Source organism: Podarcis cretensis, assembly GCF_951804945.1.
Source record: "Podarcis cretensis genome assembly, chromosome: 4".
NCBI classification, from domain to species: Eukaryota; Metazoa; Chordata; class Lepidosauria; order Squamata; family Lacertidae; genus Podarcis; species Podarcis cretensis.
In genome coordinates, this window is record NC_137173.1 from 67,894,131 (window position 1) to 67,915,554 (window position 21,424).

The 21,424-nt window shown below is 41.9% G+C and overlaps 1 protein-coding gene across 7 annotated transcripts; it reads left to right on the forward strand.

Moving 5' to 3' along the window:
• The first annotated feature begins 1,270 nt into the window (after positions 1 to 1,270).
• ASB9 (ankyrin repeat and SOCS box containing 9) lies at positions 1,271 to 21,223 on the forward strand. Of its 7 annotated transcripts, XM_079973038.1 has the most exons (9): positions 5,352 to 5,540; positions 5,651 to 5,818; positions 11,155 to 11,234; positions 13,715 to 13,822; positions 14,422 to 14,572; positions 15,212 to 15,346; positions 17,340 to 17,531; positions 20,450 to 20,487; positions 21,048 to 21,223. In XM_079973038.1, exons 2-9 carry the CDS (start codon positions 5,725 to 5,727, stop codon positions 21,060 to 21,062), a joined length of 813 nt encoding a protein of 270 aa, XP_079829164.1. In that variant the 5' UTR covers positions 5,352 to 5,540; positions 5,651 to 5,724; the 3' UTR covers positions 21,063 to 21,223. The 7 variants fall into 7 exon arrangements, with proteins under 7 accessions (XP_079829162.1, XP_079829161.1, XP_079829163.1 ...); XM_079973036.1 differs by lacking the exons at positions 5,352 to 5,540; positions 20,450 to 20,487 and adding an exon at positions 1,271 to 1,346; XM_079973035.1 differs by lacking the exons at positions 5,352 to 5,540; positions 20,450 to 20,487 and adding an exon at positions 1,353 to 1,593.
• The last annotated feature ends 201 nt before the right edge of the window (positions 21,224 to 21,424 follow it).

Consider the following 21,424-nt stretch of genomic DNA (forward strand, 5'->3'; position numbering starts at 1 on the left):
AAACTTCCCTAAACAGGGCCGCCTTCAGTTGTCTTTTAAAAGTAAAATAGTTGTTTATTGCCTTGACATCTGCTGGGAGGGCGTTCCACAGGACAGGCACCACTACCAAGAAGGCCCTCTTCCTGGTTCCCTGTAACCTCACCTCTCGCAGTGAGGGAACCACCAGAAGGCCCTCAGCGCTGGACCTCAGTGTCAAAGCAATAAGCAAGATGCTACAGGGGGAAAATTGAAGAAAGTGCTGTGCTTGCAAGCACCCTATGGGTATCTGGTTGGCCACTGTGGGAACAGGATGCTGGACAAGATGGTCCTTGGGTCTGATTCAGCAGAGCATCTCTTATGTTCTTAGCTGCCAGAAATGGCAAGAAATCTTCAGAGAAGACAGAGAGTCCTAATAGCCAGGGCTGAGTTTCTGAATGTTTTCAGTGGCAGGCCTTGAGCCTGGAATACATGAAATAGTAATAGAAGAAGAAAATGCTTCTAAATATGTGTATAGCAGTTTCCCCTTATTATCTCTCCTATCCCCAAACATTTGTCAGTAAGCTAGATACGTGACCATTTACCAAGCGGTAGCACAGTGTGCATGTTTAGTAAGCCTGTTACCCTGCCAGGATGTAAAAACAATTTTATCCTACATCAAGTTCAGGAGGGGGTAACAAAGGGGTCATCTCTAACGTCCTATAAAATGCCTGACACATACTATTGAGCAGCAGTGTCACTTTTCAAACAAACAAACAAACAAACAAACAAACAATAACCTATTTTTTATTTTTTAAAAATCTGTATTTATATTTTTTTATATAACTTAAATTATTCAGACTAGCACACATAAAAAAGATCACTGAACTACACCAAACTAGTCTAAAGGTTTTCCTATTAAGCAACAGTAAATATCTCTCTGTCTAAAGATTTCAAAAGGGTTAGGTGTGTTCCACTGTTTGACATTTTTGAAACCATTTCTAAATGTTTTGACAGCTTTATTTATAGAGCTACAGTACCTGGATCTTACACACTTATTGGAAGGAACCAAAAGTTGGGATTTGGTATGCATACAGAGGACTAGAAGAGTTTGAAAACAGGGCACTGTTATACCAGAAATGTGTGTTGGCTGGTGCCGCAAAAAGCATAATGAATTCATGAGTCTTAAGAGGCTTTGGACATCAAATCTGAGGTTCTTAGGCAAAAGGAAGCAAAGATATGAGAGGCATCTGAAAGCCCAGCTCCTTCCAACAGCCTGTGTCTCTGCCAGCTCTAGAACTGGGAGGGAGGGAAGACTTGCAGGATCATGTGGTTGCAATGTTAAAGGCCTTGCTTCTCCTGGCCCCACCCCAGCCAGCCATGCCCAGCAGGTAGGCCCCTTCAGAGAAGACCTATATCTCAAGAAATCCCCTGGGATCTTACCTACTCCTACTAGATCCCTCATGCACTTCTTTTGAGCATGCTAGCAGCAACAAGACTGGGAAGAGCAACGGAAGGAAACATGAAGAATATGGCTCCCTAGTGCCTGGCGTGATCTCCTTCCTGCCTTCTTTCCCTGCCCCTTCCCTGCCTCCTTGGAGCTGGAAATGAAGTGTCTGGGGGACCAACTGTGAGGAGGTAAGATCCCATGAGCTTTCTTAAGATCTAAACCCTTTATCTTCCGGCTTCCGTTTTGACCCCTTTCAAAGGTGAGCCACCATCCCACCACAGGCTTGAGACCACCTATTCCATTAGCCTGTTATCTAGTCATGACCTTGCTTTTTCAGAAGTGGGGTTTCTGCCCAGCAGAATGTTACTTTCTTACGTAATATCAACCTGAAATGAAGTCCCGCCGCCCCCCCCCCCCCGACTATGACTAATTCATTCATTGGTTTATGATCCATAGTAAAGGCTGTTTGGTCAAGAACTGAATTTCAGGTTGAAGCCGTTTCCTGGCACCCTTTCTACGAATGAGTAAGCACCTTATGCTGAGCTTAGTCCAAAATGCTGGGACGTGTTTACACTTGGGTGCTCTTAATTTTTATTTAGGGGGTAGCACCACCTTGACACTGGGTGGCATCCCGGACTAAATCCCATTTGAGTGCATATGTGTATATTTATTTACAAATGGTGCTTTAAATGGTTTATGTTAAAACAATGGCGTTTGGTGAAACTTCCTAAAAACAAGATTGAAACAGCTCAAATAAAACGGAGTGGTGTACAAAACAGAGAATGAAAAAGTTACAAGAATCTGAATCAATGGACGCTTGGGGGCAACCATTGGTGTTTAAGAGGAGTTTAGAATATATTATTGTCTCTGCCTCGTGAATTGTGCAAGGGAGGGCACCGGTCTGGTGTGGGTGCTGTCCCTGAGAAGACTCTGTCCCACATTGTCACCGAATGACGATCTGCTGGTTTGGGTCAATGTGTTGCTTTGGGGTCCCTGCACTATAAAGGCCCCTCCCTCCACATACCTCTTCACATGTTCTGTGCAAGTACACTAAGAAGAAATGGAAGGAGGAAGGGGATCGCAATTGCAAACCTTCCCCTGACACATACATGCTCAGTTGAATGTGGGAAGTGACACTAAAAGAAACCATCACATTGCCCAATTATGTGGCCAGAGCCGACACTCATGTTTTAGATCCCTTCAACTGGAAAGCTGTAGGTTGTTGGGGCAAGGACTTCCTGCCATAATGAGTGTGGTGTGGTATATATCTATTATATATACATACATATCGTGAGGCTAAAGACTGGTATTTTAGTAGTACAATTGGGACCTGCAACAGAATACAGTGGTACCTCGGGTTACATACGCTTCAGGTTACAGACTCCGCTAACCCAGAAATAGTACCTCAGGTTAAGAACTTTGCTTCAGGATGAGAACAGAAATCGCACTGCAGTGGCGCGGCAGCAGAGGGAGGCCCCATTAGCTAAAGTGGTACCTCAGGTTAAGAACAGTTTCAGGTTAGGAACGGACCTCCAAAACGAATTAAGTTCTTAATCTGAGGTACCACTGTAGTGTAGTGTGGAACGTTCCTGTCCATTATTACAGTCAGTCCGCCATGCCTGTACCCAGGATACTCCATTACCCTCCTCATCCATTTTGCCACCATTCTGACAGCTGATTTGCATTCCATGACAACTGAGCAGGCTCATTAGGCTGTCTTTTGGCTCCCCTCCTTTTCAGGGTTCCCTCCCCAGATATTTTCTATTTCTACAAACTTAAGAGCTCCACCAGGCGGTTGATGGTTTCATCTTGTCCATTTTGCATACATAAGCGCTGGCACTTTACACTTGCACATCAGAATCAGAAGGTATGATGTTCAGAAGCAAAACCTGAATTGTGGAAAATCGCAGCTCCCTTTGATTTGCTGTTTTTTATAGCGAAAAACAGGCACTGTTGAAAAGACTGGATAGCTTTACCTTGAGCATAATGAAAGCAGACATAATGCAACTGTTCCTACATTGCTCTGCCAATTCTCATCATTCAATCCTGATGTATAGCCCCTTCTCCCACTTTAAGTTTACTGTCAGTTATGTGAAATGCGGTCAAAGACCAGACTGTCAGACACATCAATGTGTAGGATTAAGGCTGATGTTTCACTCTGGAGGCTAAGAGCTATTCTAACAAATGGAATAATGGCATGAACTACCTATGCTACTCAGTCTGTTCACATTTTCCGAAAAGAGCTGTTGTGATAGGCTGTGCTTAGTTCCTAAATGAGAAGAACACTGAGTCACGATTTCTGAAGCGCTTCCAGGTGTGTGGAAGCTTGAACGGGAAATATATTCTTAAATATTTCAGAGTTGCTGGTTGGGGATAAATACTATTATTTGTATAAATCATTTAACATACTTTAGAATTGAATTAAATTAAGGGACGTGGGTGGCGTGTGGTCTAAACCACAGAGCCTCTAGGGCTTGCTGATAGGAAAGTAGGTGGTTTGAATCCCCACAACGGAGTGAGCTCCTGTTGCTCCGCCCCAGCTCCTGCCAACCTAGCAGTTTGAAAGCACACCAGTGCAAGTAGATAAATAGGTACCGCTGTGGCGGGAAGGTAAACGGCGTTTCTGTGTGCTCTGGCTTCCGTCACCGTGTTCCATTGAGCCAGTAGTGGTTTGGTCATGCTGGCCACACGACCCAGAAAGCTGTTTGTGGACGAACGCCGACTCCCTCAGCCTGAAAGCGAGATGAGCGCCACACGCCATAGTTGCCATTGACTGCACTTAACCATCCAGGGGTCCTTTACCATTTTACCTTACTTTTAAATTAACTGATGATGCCACAGTGTGTTTAGATAACCATTTTTTAAAATTGAATTCTACCTTTTAATTGTCTCATTAATTATCCACAACACAAAGCCCTGGTTTTTTTTTTTTAATCATGGTTTCTTCAACACACTAGGAACCATTCCACAAACGAGGAAACAAACCACAACTTATTTCACTGCCCGCCCTACTAGGGTACTGATTGGCCCATTTGAAATTAGAAGTTTGGCGGGTAATCCCCCCCCCCCGCACTTGTCCAGCCGTGGCTATTACTGACATCAGCCGGCCCCACAGGTGATTCTCACCCCACCCACCCCAGCTCTCTGCCAACCCCAATCTGAATCGCCACTGCCCACATAGGGTAAGTGGTTTTATCTGTACTTTAATAATAGTAGTAATAATAACAAACTGCCAAAAGAAGAACACAGGATCCTCATACATTGCAGTCACCGCTGTCTTATAATATGCCAGTCTCTTCCTTTTTCCCTTGCTCAGTGAGCCTTAGAGAGGCTCATGAGTGGTCGTTGCTCCTCTCTGTTTTCATTTAATTATAGTTGGGGAGTTGCCAGCCATTTTTCCTTGAAGGGCCACTAAGTTAATAAGTTTCTATTCAGGTAAAAAATATATGCAAACTACCAAGTGTAATATTAAGTCCCTAAACAGAAACGGATGGATGGGGGGTGTGGGTGTGGGTGAATAGAACAGTTATTCTAACTGGCGTGTTGGTTTGAATGGGGTTTTGCTTTGTTTACCCTTCATCATGTGTCGTCTTGAGTTCATTCGCGGTCAAGATATCAAAATGACATAAAGAAGCTCTGCCTAACACTGTGCTTTTTCATGCCATAGAGAGTATAAAGGAGCAGTTGGAAACAGCTCTCCAAACATGTGGTTTTAATATTCTTGTGGTATGTGGTGCAAAAACTTCTGTGCAGAAAGGAATCAGCTTGCCATTTCTGCGTGTAGTCATGCTCTTTTTGAATGTCTGTGATGGTATGTCTAAAAAAAAATTAATTTGTGCCTTGTGATAAAGGCATTGCAGACAGAGTTACCCCCCCCCCTTCTCTCTTTCTCTGTTATAAATCCCCTGAAGGCACAGTTTGCTGAGCTAGTAAAACTGGCTCTTTCTGTCTTGTTTTTTTGGCAACTGAGAAGTTCCTTTCTTATAAAAACAGAAGGCAAACTCGCTGATTGGACATGGTCCTGGAAAGGATATGACATCAGCCACATCCCTCACTTTGTTCTCTGTGCCCGAAATCTTCATGTACTTTTTAACCCAGTCAATGAAGAGGTGTTCTGTTAAGCTGGAGTGCCCAGGTATTTGGGTTCCTGTAAACCTGAAGCCTTGGTCTTCTGCAAAATGTTCTTCACTTGCATGCACACTGCTTAATAAATGACTCATAGAACTTGGGATATTTTTTTAACAGGCGAGATGGAATTTGAACTCTTATGAGCTCAGCTGTGAAGTGAAATCACAGTAGCCAGACTGTCCAGTGTCGCAATGGATGTGAAAGGGGCAAATGCGAACGCTGGCATATCCCAGAGATCAGAAAGCCAGCCTCACCCAACATACCTACCTAATCTACTGATGGGAGGTAAGTAATAATGCTGTATTTACAAAAGGGAAGGGAAGAGATTGTTTCAAAGTGGAGGTGGAAGGATCATAGCTGCACAATGAGAGTTAATGTATAGAATTATGTCTTTAGAACATTTCTATACCATCTTTCAGAATAGTTTAGCAATGCAAATAAAAAACAATAAAATGCAGCAAAAAGCAAATGTAAATGTGAAAAGCACCACAGTGCTTAAAATAACAGAGTGATCTATGTAACAAGCATTTTAAAAGCATATGGGAGGCAGTTAAAAAGCCTAGATGAATGGAAAAGTTAAGGTGTTATCAGTCTAACTTGTGACTTGTTTTGAACCATTGCCACCAGATGTGAGCAAGTATACAATAAGTTAAGATAACTAGCAAACCGCTTTCGCTAGCGTTTTTTTAAAAAATATAGAACATTTGGCATTTGTGATAAAGAATAGTTCTTTCGCAGTTAGATGAATCGATATTTGCTTTTGTTGTTGATTTAGAAACTGAGTTAACGATACAGCATGTGAGCTGAACATGCTGCCACAATGAATGAGTGTGTATTTATGCTTAGAAGTATGCGGGTTGAAGATACATATAGACATTTGCTTTATAAACATTCCTGTTTTACCAGATCTACTTTTACTAAGGTATATATATCATAATATTGTAACTGTCAGGAGTAGCTGACGTGGGGCAGTGCCATGTCACTGCCTTCCCAAGAGAAGTGTTGTTGCTTCTACTACTTACTGGGACAATGTGACGCTAGGGTATTATATAGAAGTGAGGTTGAGACTCTATAGGTGTATACGGGAGGTGTTCTACCAGAGTGACTCTGCAACCCTGGCTTCACCAACCCTTCCACCTGTGCCCCAACCCCATCCTGGTAAACAGAAGTGACACTATGTGCACATAGAGTAGGGCCCACCTGCACTATACATTTAAAGCAAGTACAGTGGTACCTTGGTTGTTGAATGGCTTGGCTCCCAAACAAATCGGCTCCCGAACGCCGCAAACCCGGAAGTGAGTGTTCCTGTTTGTGAATGTTTTTTGGAAGCCGAACGTCCGACACAGCTTCCGCGGCTTCAGATTGAGTGCAGGAAGCTCCTGCAGCCAATCGGAAGCCGTGCCTTGGTTTTTGAACTGTTCTGGGAGTCGAATGGACTTCCGGAACGGATTACGTTCGACAACCAAGGTACCACTGTAGTGGCTTCCCCCAAAGAATCCTGGGAACTATAGTTTGTTAAGCGAGTTGTTATGAGACCCACCCCCAAATTCTCCTAACAGAACTACAATTCCCAGAGTTTTCCAGGATCAGGAATTGACTGTTAAGCCAATCTGAGAATTGTGGATCTATGATGGGAACAACTCTCAGCACACTTAACAAATTAAACTTTGCAGGATTCTTTGAGGGAAGCCGTGGCTGTTTCAAGCAGTATGATCCTGCTTTAAATGTATAGTGTAGACGGGGGCCTAGTTCTGCTACCCTCAATATTCAGTTTAGTGGAGGAACGAGATCCACATTGCTTATTTAATCTCCAAGTGCCATAGCAATATACAATTTTTTCCCCTTTTAATTCATCTATCATTATTTTAAGTCTATTCTCTGAGACTTAATTTAGATATAGCTTTTATTTATTACATTTGTACCCTGTCTACAAGCTCAGTTTTATTTTTTTAAATCTCAGAATAGTCATGTGAGGTAGAACAGGATGAGAAGACTGGGTACTTTGCCAAATGCCAACTAAGGAATTTCATGGCCGAGGGCACCACTGTGCATTACAATCAGTGCAGGAAACACTGGTGTTAACATCAGCATTTCACGCAGCAAATATGCAAATTGCGACTAGGCATGTACATGTCTCTTTAAACATCCACATGCATGTGTATGGGAAATGAGGATTCCTGGATGCACATACACAATGCTTTGTGGCATCTGCGGTGCACGCATTTTTTGCAGGGAAGTCCAGTGTAACCAGGGTGTTTTCCTGGAGCAAATGTAACAGGGGAGCTTCCCTGAGTGAGGATTGGAACCTGGCTATCTCACATCTTAAGGCAAACAGTTTGGCTGCTGTACCACACTGCCTGTTATGTTTATGGAGGACTGGTGTACAAATTGCAGTGGCAATCATGTTTTCCACAGTTGCACCAGAAATCCTAGAGGGAATCATAAAATGGCGTGGGAGGGTCAGAACAGCATGTGGGGGTGGCGAGGACAAGATCGTTCTGTCTGGCAGGCAGCAGTCCATCGATGGAACATTCATGCAACATTCAACTCCACCCAGTATATTCATTTCACATATTTGATCAACGAATTCAGAAAATCATACATTGCAGCCTTCTCCTGCAGGTGGAGAATTACAAGCCTGAATGCTCCCCACTCTAAAAACAACCCACCCTTGTCCATGAAAAACTAGCATATCAAAGAGAAGAGTTATGACCAGGCTTTCTCTCTGATGTAGAAGCTTTCTTTATGCAGGAAGTTTATGGCATAGGGAAACATTTAAACATTCAGAATCCCACCCTACATTCTGAAATGGAAAATGTGGCGCCTCCTCATACTGAGTGGGACCATTGGTCCATAGAACTCAGTACTCCACGGGTGAGGAACCTGTCGCCTTCCAGATGTTGCTGAACTACAGCTTCCATCATCCCTGGCCATTGGCTGTGCTGGCTGGGGCTGATGGGAGCTGGAGTCCAACGATATCTGGAGGGTCACAGTCTACTCTAACTAGCAGGATGTTTTCTGAGCGCCTGGAAGAGGCCTGTCCCATCACTTGGCACTTGCACATTTAGCTGACATTGAATTTGGGACCTTGCAAGGCATGATGTGATCTACCACTTAGCTACGGTCTTCCTTGGGTACAGTCTCACGAGGGTTCTATTACATGATGTTCTGCAGATACAGATTGGATCATAGCTGGCTGTAACCTTGGAAAATCCTTCACGGCAGACAAGTAATTCTGTTTGCATTTTCCTCTTAGTTTCCCTGTTGATCTGATGGGGGAGGTGGTGATTTTTACATGGATAAGACACAGAGACATTAGTGCTGAGTTCAGGATAACATATTATTTTTCAGGATGTTAAAAACAAACTGCTGATGTAGCTACTTAAGAAAAAGTGCCCAGGGCTTACAAAATTTAATCAACTTATTCAACTATGATATGCAAGTGACAGCAGCAAAATAGGGAGAAGTGTCCCCCAAATTAAGCAAATTCAGCTCCCATTTAGAAAATAAAAGTTTTGTTTCAATGATTTTGTCTGAGCTAGTGTTACCACTGTGGTCTCATGGTTGTCATTATTACATAGTCAAACGTTATTGAAACCTTTGAACAGTTGTACTCCAAGCACAGAATTTATGCTGTCCTGATTCTGATCAGTTGCGCAATACTGTTGATTTTATCATCTACCTTGTATAGATAATGCAACAAGTGAGCTGCATCCTCATTAGAGGCAACCTACTTCTCTTTGAGGATAGGGCAGAGGATGGTGGCCTGGACCTACCACAATGCATCAAAAATAGACCGCCAGCAAGTCCGACACCCATAGCATGTAATAACATAGTCCTCTGGTAACTGGCACCAGGTGATACCACCCAGGTGGCTAGATATATATACTCTAAGGACTACGTCAGTGGATCATCCTGTAGGTATTATATTCTAATGTTAAACCATTCATAATTTTAAAAATAACATATTCATATGATGTTTTGCATGTCTGTGGCTAAAAGCTGGAAATTAAGATTTAGGTATGGGCCAGTAGATTCATTTCATCTAAATTCCCCTCACTAATGTGTCACAGATTAAGGTACATCACAATGAAATGGTGTAGTTCAAATGTGTAGAGTGCTACAGTGCAACCCTATGCATGTCCAATAGAGTTTACTCCCAGGTAAGTGTGTAGAGAATTGCAGCTTTACTCTTGGAATGTTGGGATTTTGGTTCAGATTCTCCATGAACACCACTAATTACTTCGAACCAGTCACTGGCTGTGTTTACACATAATGCTAAGCCATACTTTGTTCAACAAACCATGAGTCATGTCACAAGCAAGTGAACAAGCAAGCCATGCCTTCTTTTCTCCAAATTTTGGCTTGTTTTCCAGCTACTCTTGCCTTGTGCCGTTTTAGCTTTACAAGTGTCAGGGGTGAGGAGAACAGACTCACCATGGTTCAGCAAGGCTGTTGGGTTCAGACGTGACACCAAACCATAGTAAAAACAAGGCAGAGTTCATAAGTCAACAACCAGTTATGGGGGTTTTTTGGCGGAAAACAAACTGTTATTATTTTACTGGGATGGGTTTGGACATTCAAACAAACCACAGTTAGGGTAAACAAGCCATGGCTTAATATTGTATGTGAACCAGGACACTTTGCCTCAGTCTAACCTCAGAGGTTGTTGCAATGATATAAGCATAAATGTGATTGGCCTGGAAGAGTTCTTGTCAATGAGAATGAGCAGAACTGAAAGAAAAGTATGAGGGCATGGATGAGATAAAAAAATGGAAAGGAGTAAAAAATAGTTAAGGAATAAGTTATTGAGAGGGTATTTTGATACCTTTTCAGGTTTCACTGTTTTGCTGAGCTGTGTTTCCAGTGAGCCATTATTGAGGATTTATGTTTGTTTAGCAGTTTGGTTAATGATCTGTGACAAAACATGGAAGAAGGAGTCTCCTCTCACAGATAGGTACTGCAGCATCTTTATTATCAAATTGAGCGGAAAACCATATATTGCCAGCAGCTGGACCTTCTCTCATGATGACATTCTGAATGGTATATCAGTCTCTAAATCATTCCAGAATGTACCAATTGCTGCTGCTGCTTTTATTAAACAATCAAAGTGCATGCTGTCCTTATTCTGTGGAGTTTACCAGCTAAAATCTGACCCAGGAGAAATAACAGAGGAAGGGAAGTAAAAACGGTATAGGTAGGCACACCTGGCATAATCTGTTGTTCTGCCTACTGGGTAATGCAAACAAGGAGAGTATATCAAGGTAGTATATATATGGATACTAGCCAAGCATTATCATTGAAGAGGAAAAGAAAGGAAAAGACATGCCAATGGATGTGTTATGACACTGACTTTTTATCTGTTTCTCTAGCATGCAACAGTTTGGTCTTCCCTCGAAGTTCATTGCCTTGAGATCAGGTTGACAGGTCGGGTAATAAAACACAATTGCTTTTGCTCACTGAAGCAAGGATGAAGTAATCACATTTAAACACATGGATATCGCTTAACCTTTAAGAATCCTTTTAGACAGTGCCGGATTTACTGAGCTACTTTCCCCAAACCAAGAGTAGATAACTTCATTTAATCACATTCTTAAGCCTTGTTTCCCCTCTTAATGCAGATTTTGTTTCTGACTGGTCTCCTTTGCACGATGCTTCCATTCATGGGCGGCTGCTTGCTCTGAAGAAACTCATCCATCAGGTACTGCACCATTAGGGAGATAAACATTGAGTTTGCCTTGCTCATTAAGCCTCTTGTTGAAGGCACATTCCATTTTATGCAGTAAGGTAGCAAACATATGTGTTGACCTGAAGGAGAACTAAAATGTAATGTTTTCAGAAAATGGTAGTCTTGTGAGCTATTCAAAACAAAAACAAAAACAAAAACAAAGCACCCCAAGAGTTGAGAGTTGGAAAGGGAAGAGTTCCTTTCAGTTGTTCTTTGTAGGAAGAATGGTGATTATCCATCTCACTTTTGCATAAGTCCACTAATGACAGCGGGAGCTTTCTGGAAGCTACATGTTAATGTTGACTAAGTGGGCTGAAAAAAAGAATCATATATAAACATGTAGCATAGCTTAAGAGGAACACTATGCATGAATCCCATTAAGAAAGTTGTATTGAAGGCAAAAGGAAGGATATCATTGAATGGACGAGACCAGTAGCAGCTGGTGAGGTGGAGCAGCATTGCTCACTCGACTTCCCATGTGGAGGTCACTGCCGATAACAGAGCAGGTGAGGCAGTGGTGACGCTGGCGTGGTGCAGATGCAGCAGCAGAGCCAGTCCAACACTTCTCCTGCAACCATGCTGACCTCTCTGCCACCTCAACACACCCTTGATTATCGGTAGCAACCTGTTTTGGGAGGCCAGGTGAGTGACACTCTGCCCCACTAGCTGGTACTGGAACAGACTGCCTTGGAAGGCGGTGGATCCTCCTTTGTTCAGAGTTTTTTTTTTTTTTTTAGTGGAGGCCTGAAGGCCATCTACCAGGGATGCTGTGACAGTTGTTTGCTGCATTGGCAGGGAGGTGGGCTACATGGCCTTTGAGGTCACTCCCAATTCTGTGAACAGGGATGCTTCCATATGAGCACTTCTTTCTGTGTCCACTCACTTTTTTAATAGGCACCCATGTTGTTATTAACTGTTGCAGTCTAGTATTTGATGGGTAAACCTCCCAAGTTTTTGCACCCTCAATTTATAGTGATTATTTTGCAATAAGATGCAGTTGCAGCATCAGCTTGTCCAGGGTGAACAGGTGAAATGCTATTATGGTATTTCGGGGCTCCAGTGCCTTTAAATTGAACACTCTCTCTTTGCAAGTTCAGTCCATTTTATTGATGAACTTTTTATTGCTTTTGATCCAGGTCTAGGGGCGAGTAGTTAATAAGCCTGCAATAGACCCTATCTAATTCCCCTGGTGTTTGTTTCGCTTTCCAGGATTGTAGCAGGGTGTGGGGCAGAGTTTTACAGTGCAATTCTAACCATGTCAGAAATCAGTCCTATTGAGTGCCATGGGATTTGCTGTCAAGTTAGGATAGTAGCCATACTTAATTGATTTCCTCTCACTTCCTTTTTCTCATTTTTAAATGTTGAAACTTAATTTCTTTTTATAATGCCATTTTACTGTTTGAAAAAGAAAAGAGAAAACAATGAGAGGGTATCACCCCCACCACTCTGGAAAAGAAACGGACATTGCGGAAATTTACAAAGGCTATTTAGATCAGAGCCCAGATCAACAAGCTGAAACTGCAAACAGGAGGCTTGTCATTAGCATCGGGATGAACCTTCCTGAGTGGAATTTACTTGTAAATAGGCATTGCAAAAGGAACATGGGTGTGGGGAATGGCACTGCTGACTAATGCAGTAGTATATTAACAACAGCTGTGCAGAGTCTCTGAACTTTGCAATGTAGTTCTCCAATCAGAGAATGTGAATATGAATGTATTAGATGAAAGAGTGCAATTCTAGATTTATAAAATGCATCCTGTTAGGGGGAAATTGCTTACAGAAATGTATATTAGCTGACACTGCATATAAAAATGTGTTTATTAGGAGGAATTTGCATGAAAATGCTGGTGGTTTTTTGTGAGAATTAAAAAATAAATAAAATCCCACATTGCTGCAGAAATGTCGAGCACTGAATTTAAGATCTGAAAAACGGATATAATGAGAGAACAAGCTGACAGATTTGTCCATCATTAGCTACCAGTCAGTGTTTGGAATACTGAACTAAATGGACCATTGGTCTGAGGCAGTGTCCTATGTTCCTATGTTCTCATTTTCAGTTTTTTAATAATGGTGGATTAGCAAAAAGGCCCCTACAATTTCTAAGGAAGCTGGGAATAGACAGATAGGGAAGCAAGACATCTGCATTCTGCAGATGCAACATTGTTGAAGTTAGTTTGCATATCAAGAATAACCCTTGAGTGAACCAATCATTCCTCACGTCAGTGGGACTTACGCAACTGAAGCAACAATCGCTACTGTCTCTGAGACCAAGGGTGCGCCAGTGCTTAGGACTGTGATGCTATACACAACACTTACCTCATTTAATTTAAATTAATGGGACTTGCTTCTGAGTAGTAGTGAATGGACTTGCACTGCTGGCAACATAAAACATTTCAGATTCATGTGGTAATGCAGGGATCAGCCTCTAATTATCCTTTTTTTTTTAAAATCAGGGAAGTAGTGTGAATCTTGTGACGGCAGATTGTGTTTCTCCTCTTCACGAAGCTTGCTTAGGGGGACATTCTGCCTGTGCCAGTGTCTTGTTAAACCACGGGGCCAATGTGAGTAACTTGAAGATGTCTAGGATTTGGGTGCATGCAGAAATAAGATGCCCTGATAGCTCAAGAAAGTGAGCCATGCCAATGATGACACACACCCCCCCAACGGCACTACTTTCTCATTGTCACTGACCAATCTGTGGTTGGGAAAAAATCCTTCCCAATCACCGCCAGGACAATCTATTAAGAATAGAATAAATATTCTAGAATTGCATATGCTATGTGCAAGGTTGCTGCTGACTGACTGCAGTAATTTGTTTATAGAAAAGAAGGCCAGGGGCTGGAATCTCTCTGAAAGTCATTGCCCCTGATCTTGGCTGGGTGGGAAGAGGGTGTGAGCAAACCACATTCTGATAATGCTCCAAAGCGCTTTGTTATCAACATTCTTAGGACTGTGTCTTAGCACTGAAAACAATAAGAAGGTCTCAAATTGAAATCTAGGTGGTATATGCTTATTTCTGGCTGATGAAAATGTCATGCTTAATGCCATCAAAATGACTTAAGGTGGGGTGGTTAGTAAATATTCAGTTGTATGGCTGTTTTCCCAATGTTTGTTCCACCACTTTAGGCAACAGCTACATTGCTGGCTCTTTTCCTTTCAGGTGAACATGGCTACCATTGACTGGAACACCCCTTTGTTCAATGCTTGTGTCAGTGGCAGTGTAGACTGCTTGAACCTGTTACTGCAGCATGGAGCCAGCCCCCATGCCGTGTGCGATCTGGCATCACCTATCCACGAAGCTGCTAAGCGAGGTAAATGTCAGCAGATGTGCCTTTATGCCAACACAATCTTTGCATCCATTGATTCATTTGAATGCATGGGTTGCAGATAAAACCACCTGTGATGTGTATGTATGTTTAATCAAACCACGGTTTATGCAGCAGGTTTGTTTTTACTAACCAGCATCAACCACAGTGCAGGGTTTGGCTGACACACCTAACTGCAGTTAATCTGAAACAGAAAGTGATTCCAATCACTACCTCACAGATGCACCAAAGGAGGGAGGGGAGGGTGCAAGTCCAGGAAGAGAGTAGGCTTATTACCATAATGGTAAACGATGGTTTAGTGTTATCACAGAGCACAACTTCTATCACACTGACTTTCTAAGAGGGCTAGCCCTGTTTTCTTGGGGTGGTTAGGAAATAAGATAATGCGGGAAACAATGTTTGTTTGAATTTCATTGTGCAGAAGCAGCAACCGTTGATCCCACCAAATAGGTTCATTAAAATTTGGCAGAAAAAGAAACCTTAATGCTAGAGACAAAGAGAGTGGATGAAACTGGAATTTTTTTGAAAAGACAGCAAAGCCTTGCTGATTTCTATCACAGCTACAAAGTTTTAGTCATCAGGTTGGTTTTGATACGACTTATAAACTGCCTGTAATCCTTTAAGGTCATACCAAATGTGTGGAAGCCCTTGTATCCCACGGAGTCAATATTGATCACAACATAAAGCATCTTGGTACTCCACTCTACGTCGCTTGTGAGAGCCAGCAAGAGGACTGTGTCAAAAAATTACTTGAGTCAGGTAATTTTTAAAATGTTATATCTTGCATCAGGGGTAGGCAACATGGTGTCTCCAGACATTGTGGACTACAGCTCCAGTTATCCATGACCTTTGGCCACACTGGCTGGGGCTGATGGGAATTGTAGTTAAAAACATCTGGAGAGCACCATGTTGGCTACCTTTGACTTGTAAGCCAATAGCAAACTCCCTCTTCAAAGATGGATCCTTATGAAGCCAAAATGGCATCATCCACGCACAAGAGAAAGGTTATGAGCCAGCCTGGGGAGATCTGTAATAATAATAATAATAATAATAATAATAATAATAATAATATGCTGCCCATCTGACTCGGCAGCTCCCAACAAAATACTAAAAACACAATAAAACACCAACCGTTAAAAACTTCCCTGAACCTTCAGGTGTCTTCTAAAAGTTAAATAGTTGTTTATTAGTTTATCTGCTTGACATCTGATGGGAGGGCGTTCTGCAGGGTGAATTCCACTATCGAGAAGGTCCTCTGCCTGGACCTCTCAGTATCTGGGTTGGATAATGAAGGTGGAGTCACTCCTTCAGGTATACAGGTATATAATAGTTTTTAGAAAACCTAAGCAGAGGGAGGGAATCCCCCAAACAGCAAGGGAATGCCCCACCCCCAAAAGGGAAATAACAGTGATGCAATAATTTTGCCTGCAGAATTTGTAAGGTGTTAACAGATCCCAGGGTCTCTCTTTGGACAGCAGCCACTGAAATAAATGAGCTCATATTTTAACAAGTTAGATCCACCACAACAAGGTTCTCCTTACTCAGAGGTGGCCGTGGCCGATGCAAACACAAAACCACCAATGCTCATAGGCCCCTTCTCAAACCTGTCCACCTCATCATAGCAATACAGGAAGCTCCCTTATATGAACCAGATCTTTTGTCTATCTAGCTCTGTTTGTCTGAGTATAGACTGGCAGTGGTTGGGGTTTCAGTCAGATGCCTCCCAACCCGATGTGGAGATGCTGGGGACTGAACCTGGGACCTTTTGCATGTGAAGCCTACTGAGCCACAGTCTCTCCTCAAATCAGGAGTACAGAGGGTATTCTTCTCCTTGCACTGATTGCACTAAAATTGCAGATTTACTTAAGGCCACTAGGAACATACCATACTCTTGTAGCAGGGGTGAGAAGCCTGCTAAACTCCAAATCCTATCAGTTCCAGCCAGCATGGCCAATGATCAGGAATAATGGAAGTTTTAGTGCAGCTTCATCTCTCTCTCTCTCTCTCTCTCTCTCTCTCTCTCTGTGTGTGTGTGTGTGTGTGTGTGTGTCTGTCAGTCTGTCTGTCCCCTAGTGGTGGTGGGGAATGCACAGGTTCCTGCCTTACAGTAGAATAACATATACAGTCAAACCTTGGTTGTCGAACGTACTCCATACTGGAAGACCGTTTGACTTCTGAAATATTCGGCAACCGAGGCACGGCTTCTGATTGGTTGCAAGAGCTTCTTGCACTCAAGTGGAAGCTTCGCAGGACGTTTGAGTTGCCGAACTGAGAGATTCACACCTAATGAAACCAGAGTGAGTACCTCAAGTTTGGCTAAACTGACACAAAATGTGCACAGACAGAAGTGAGCTTTGCCTTGTAGCTTTCTACAGTTTGCTCTGTGTTCTCCTGCCAACTCAAACACCTGCCTGAGACAACCTACGTGGGTTGAAATATTTGCTTGTTAGGTTAATTGTCAAGAACACTGGGACCTGTACTGTGCAAAGGCATCAATCATTCTTTGTGAACATCCCCGAATCCTTTCATGCGTGTTCAGTTTCCACGTTGCTTTGGCTGCAAGCCAAAGTCCGTGAACAGGCTTGAAGCCAGTTGAAATTTAAACTAAAAAAACCCCAACAACTAATGTGCATATATAGGAGGAGATTGTGTGAGCCTTAAATGATCCTTAAACTGACCAGAGGTAATAAAGAACATGGGGAACTGCAGCTTTTGCTAGTTTTAACTTTTTCCTTTCCTTTTCTCCCTCCAGGAGCGAGTGCAAATACTGGGAAAGGACTGAATTCCCCTCTCCACATGGCTGCTCAGACCTCCAATGCTAACTTAGTGCATTTACTTATTGAGTTTGGAGCAGATATTGGGGCTGTGAATGCCGAGGGCAAAAAGCCAACAGACCTGGTTCCTCCAAACAACACGCTAGTGCAGACATTGCTGCAGAGAGAAGGTGCCTATTAATCTTGGTTTCATTCAAATTCAAAGTATTTAAGGGTGCTGAATCAAGCTTTGAAAAGGACACACTCTCTTTCTCTCTCTCTCTCTTTCTCTCTCTCTTCTCCCACCACATTGTTAATTATACTTGTTAATCTGAGCTAAATAATAAAAAAACCTTGCAGATAACTCGACTTGGTTACAACAACTGATGCCACAATGTGACCCTGAAGTTATGTTAGGGAGTACACATGGCGATAGCTATGCATTCAAGGGCATCTTTGTAGGATCCAGGTCTCAGAAGAAAGGAGAACAGTGTGTTCTTGTAACTCCGAAACCTTGGTTTTAATCCTTGTTACACTTTGCGATTTTTGTTCAAAGACTAGTATCCACGCCCGGATTTCTTGGTATGAAACAGAAATAAGTTGGGTGGGAAAGTGCTCCAAGAAGGGGAAAAAATCTTGTAGGATGTACCGCCAATATGCATCATCTGGTGTGACAATAGCATGTGAATGCTTTGATAGCAGGTTCCCTTCTGTTATGCACTTCTTTTCAGCAAATTTATACCCATCAAAATAGACTCGATTTTCTTGTGCATATGTGGTTCATTATTATTATTATTATTATTATTATTATTATTTGATACTATTTGTTGCATTGAAAGAATACAGCAGATAGTATAAAAGAAAAACAGACCAGTGGGACTGTATTGTTTCAGATCTGTAAGCAAATTTGGGGACCCTCCTTATCACACAAAATTAATATTTCCTTTTGCATATTTCCTGATGAGCATAAAACTAATTCATATTGATTGTGCTTGTTATGTTTTCCAGGATAGGAGACTGTAAGCTCAGTCTGACTCTTTATGCAAATATTTATATCTACGTCTACACACTTAGACACACATATTCACTTAGATCAAATTGTTATATACAGACACTAGGGGATATGCATTGTATGATATAAATCAGGCATAGGCAAACTCGGCCCTCCAGAAGTTTTGGGACTACAACTCCCATAATCCCTGACCATTGGTCCTGTTAGCTAGGGATGATGGGAGCTGTAGTCCCAAAACATCTGGAGGGCCGAGTTTGCCTATGCCTGATATAAATGATGGTGGGTTGGTGTTTTTTTGTAACGCTAGTGTAAATGTCTCATATGAAGCCATAGAAGGTTTGCTGTATAGGCCTGATGTACTACAGTAGACTATTCCTGCCAACATAGTTGCATCTGTGTGGAATCATTTCAAGGGATAAATAAAAGATGAAATATGTATATAGCCTAACTCTTGCTATCTATGTATAGTTATTATACTATTGTGAAATGTTTTGAAGGCCGCAAGTATGAATCTCACTGAGGAAAGGCTTTTAAAAGCTCTGTTGCCATATTTAATTACCATGTTTTGTAAGAAAATACGACGTTCATCTTGCAGTTGGCAGATAAATAACATAGCTGCTAATGAGAGCTAAATAGTGGATATGAATGACTGTGCTCAGCTCCGTTAAATCATAATGAGATGTTTGACTTCAGTGTGGCAGCTCTAACATTTCTGTTGCAACACACATCATTCATTCATTCAAACAAACAAACGAGCATCGTTGTTTTCCACGTATGATCTTGGATAGAGTTGGCTTTCCTCTGGGTTATCACAAACTGGCACAATAAGAAACTGGTTATTGGATGATATAACATTCCGTCTAGAATTAGTGATATAATATATGCCAAGCATTTTGAATATTTGAAATGGGCTGTACCAGGGCTGGATTTAGGTTTGATGAAGCCCTAAGCTACTGAAGGTAATGGGACCCTTTATATGTCCAGCTGTCCTTTGTCAACAACGAATTGTCGCTGTTTTTTGTGTTGAATATATGCTATATGGTAATTTATAGACCTAATACATATCTAAAGCCATTTGCACATGACAAAATATTTTATCAAAGTAATTGTTGAACTGAAATACAATTAAGAAGTATATTAATTTTGAAATAAAATTAAGAAGTATATTAATAGTGAATTAATTGTTAAGTTCTAACTTAAAATGATTTTTATTCACAACAAACTTAATAATGCAAACACATTTACATATATTTTGGAAATGTACATCCAGGTTTTTTCCCTTTAATTTTTTGGGGGGCGCCCAACAGAGTGGGGCCCTAAGCTATAGCTTGTTTAGCTTATACGTAAATCCGGCACTGGGCTGTATGTAAATAAATATTTTGATTTATTTTGATTTTTTTTAAAAAATCATTGGAAAATCTCTATACTGTGCTCACATCCAGATATGTAGTCCTTGACGCTGGAAAGGCAATTTGCCCCGTTAGCATTGGATCATGGTCCCAGAGGAGAGCTTTCCCTTTTCTGCCTGCTGTTCATTTACTTGAGCGACCTAGAGATCTGTATTCTGCTTCTACTCTTGCAAAGTGTTGTTGCTCCCTGCTTGAAATCCATTGTGACATGGTTTGTGCATGCTACTCTGTGCGGGGTGTCAGGGGCGAGAGAGATAACTTTTTGCTCCCATCAAATTCATTTTTTGACTTTATATCAGAGGGGAGGCCACTGCAACCACTAATGTAGCTGAGGGATAAATTTAGGGGTTTTTTTCTGACAAAAGCTGCTTCCACACTGAGCATCTGCTCTGCATGATATCATAATCAAAAGATAATCCTTCAATTTTTTCCCCTGTTCAGCTTTGAGGTTGTCCCCCCCTCCCCCAAAGTTCAGAAAATCTTACCCTTTTAACCCAATTAACTTCCTATGTATTTCCCCCAGGAGATCAGTTATTCAGTTGCTTTTCTGGATGGTTTTGAGCTGTGCAGAACTTGCACTAGCAACTTCTTGTTCTATAGACTATCTCTCCTGTCTAGAAATCAGCACTATCACTCTGACCTTCTCCTTTGTATCTATTTTTCTCTCTCCCTCCACCCTGCCCTGCAGTTTCAGCAAGGGGAGAAAAGGATTGCAAATTCATTGAGGTAAAGGCAGTATTTAACTCTTTTCCACAGATAATGGTCAAGGATGAAATCCCACTACTATCACCATTTGGGGCTGGAGAAAGTAGAATGGCCCACTTAGCTAAAATCAATGTTATTCCAGAAGACTGCTATTTTACTTTCATCTTAAAGCCGTATAGCAATAATCGGTTGCTGCAATTTTTTTTTCAAGATTATAGACCCAAAGATTACAGACAATCAGATCTATTTTTATATTATTTCATTGCCCATTTAGCAATAGCCTTCGTAATACAGTCAGTTGCTTTGTTTGTCTTTGTTTCAGCCCATATTTCTCTTATGCAGTAATTTGCTTTTGACCTTGAACAATATATCTCAATTTGGAAAAAGTCAAACGCAAGAATTTCTTGAAGCTTTCAGGTGCACTGTGAGAGCAGAGAACTCAAAGCTGTCTTGTTTCAGTGCAGCTGCTCCGGGTCTCAGAAAAGCTGACCTTGTGATGCAGCTGCAGACGGTGTTTTGTGGGAAAGTGTTATGAAGTCAATAATACCTTGCTTGTATCTTTGGCCTCTTTCCCTCTCCAGGGCCCTTCTCCTTGATGCAGTTGTGCCGCCTTTGCATACGGAAGTCCTTAGGATGCAAACAGCGACAGAGAATGAGTGAACTTCTGCTACCAGATGAGCTGAAACGGTTTCTGTTGTACCTTTAAGTGTTTTGTTTTGCCTGATGGGTTATTAAAGTGTTGTTTCTTATCCAGGCATATTTGTTGTTGACAGCTGTCTGTCTCAAGAGACAATGGAGTATGCCTCCAGGGGTGAAGTCAAACCACTATATTAGCAGCACCAAAGTGACCTCCATGGTACATAAGCCTGGGCAGTATTTGTGGAAGTCCTGGGCTGCAGAGACAACAAAACCCTCCTCTTGGCCTCGCTGGTGTGGTCCAAAGGAAAGCAGCTTGGCT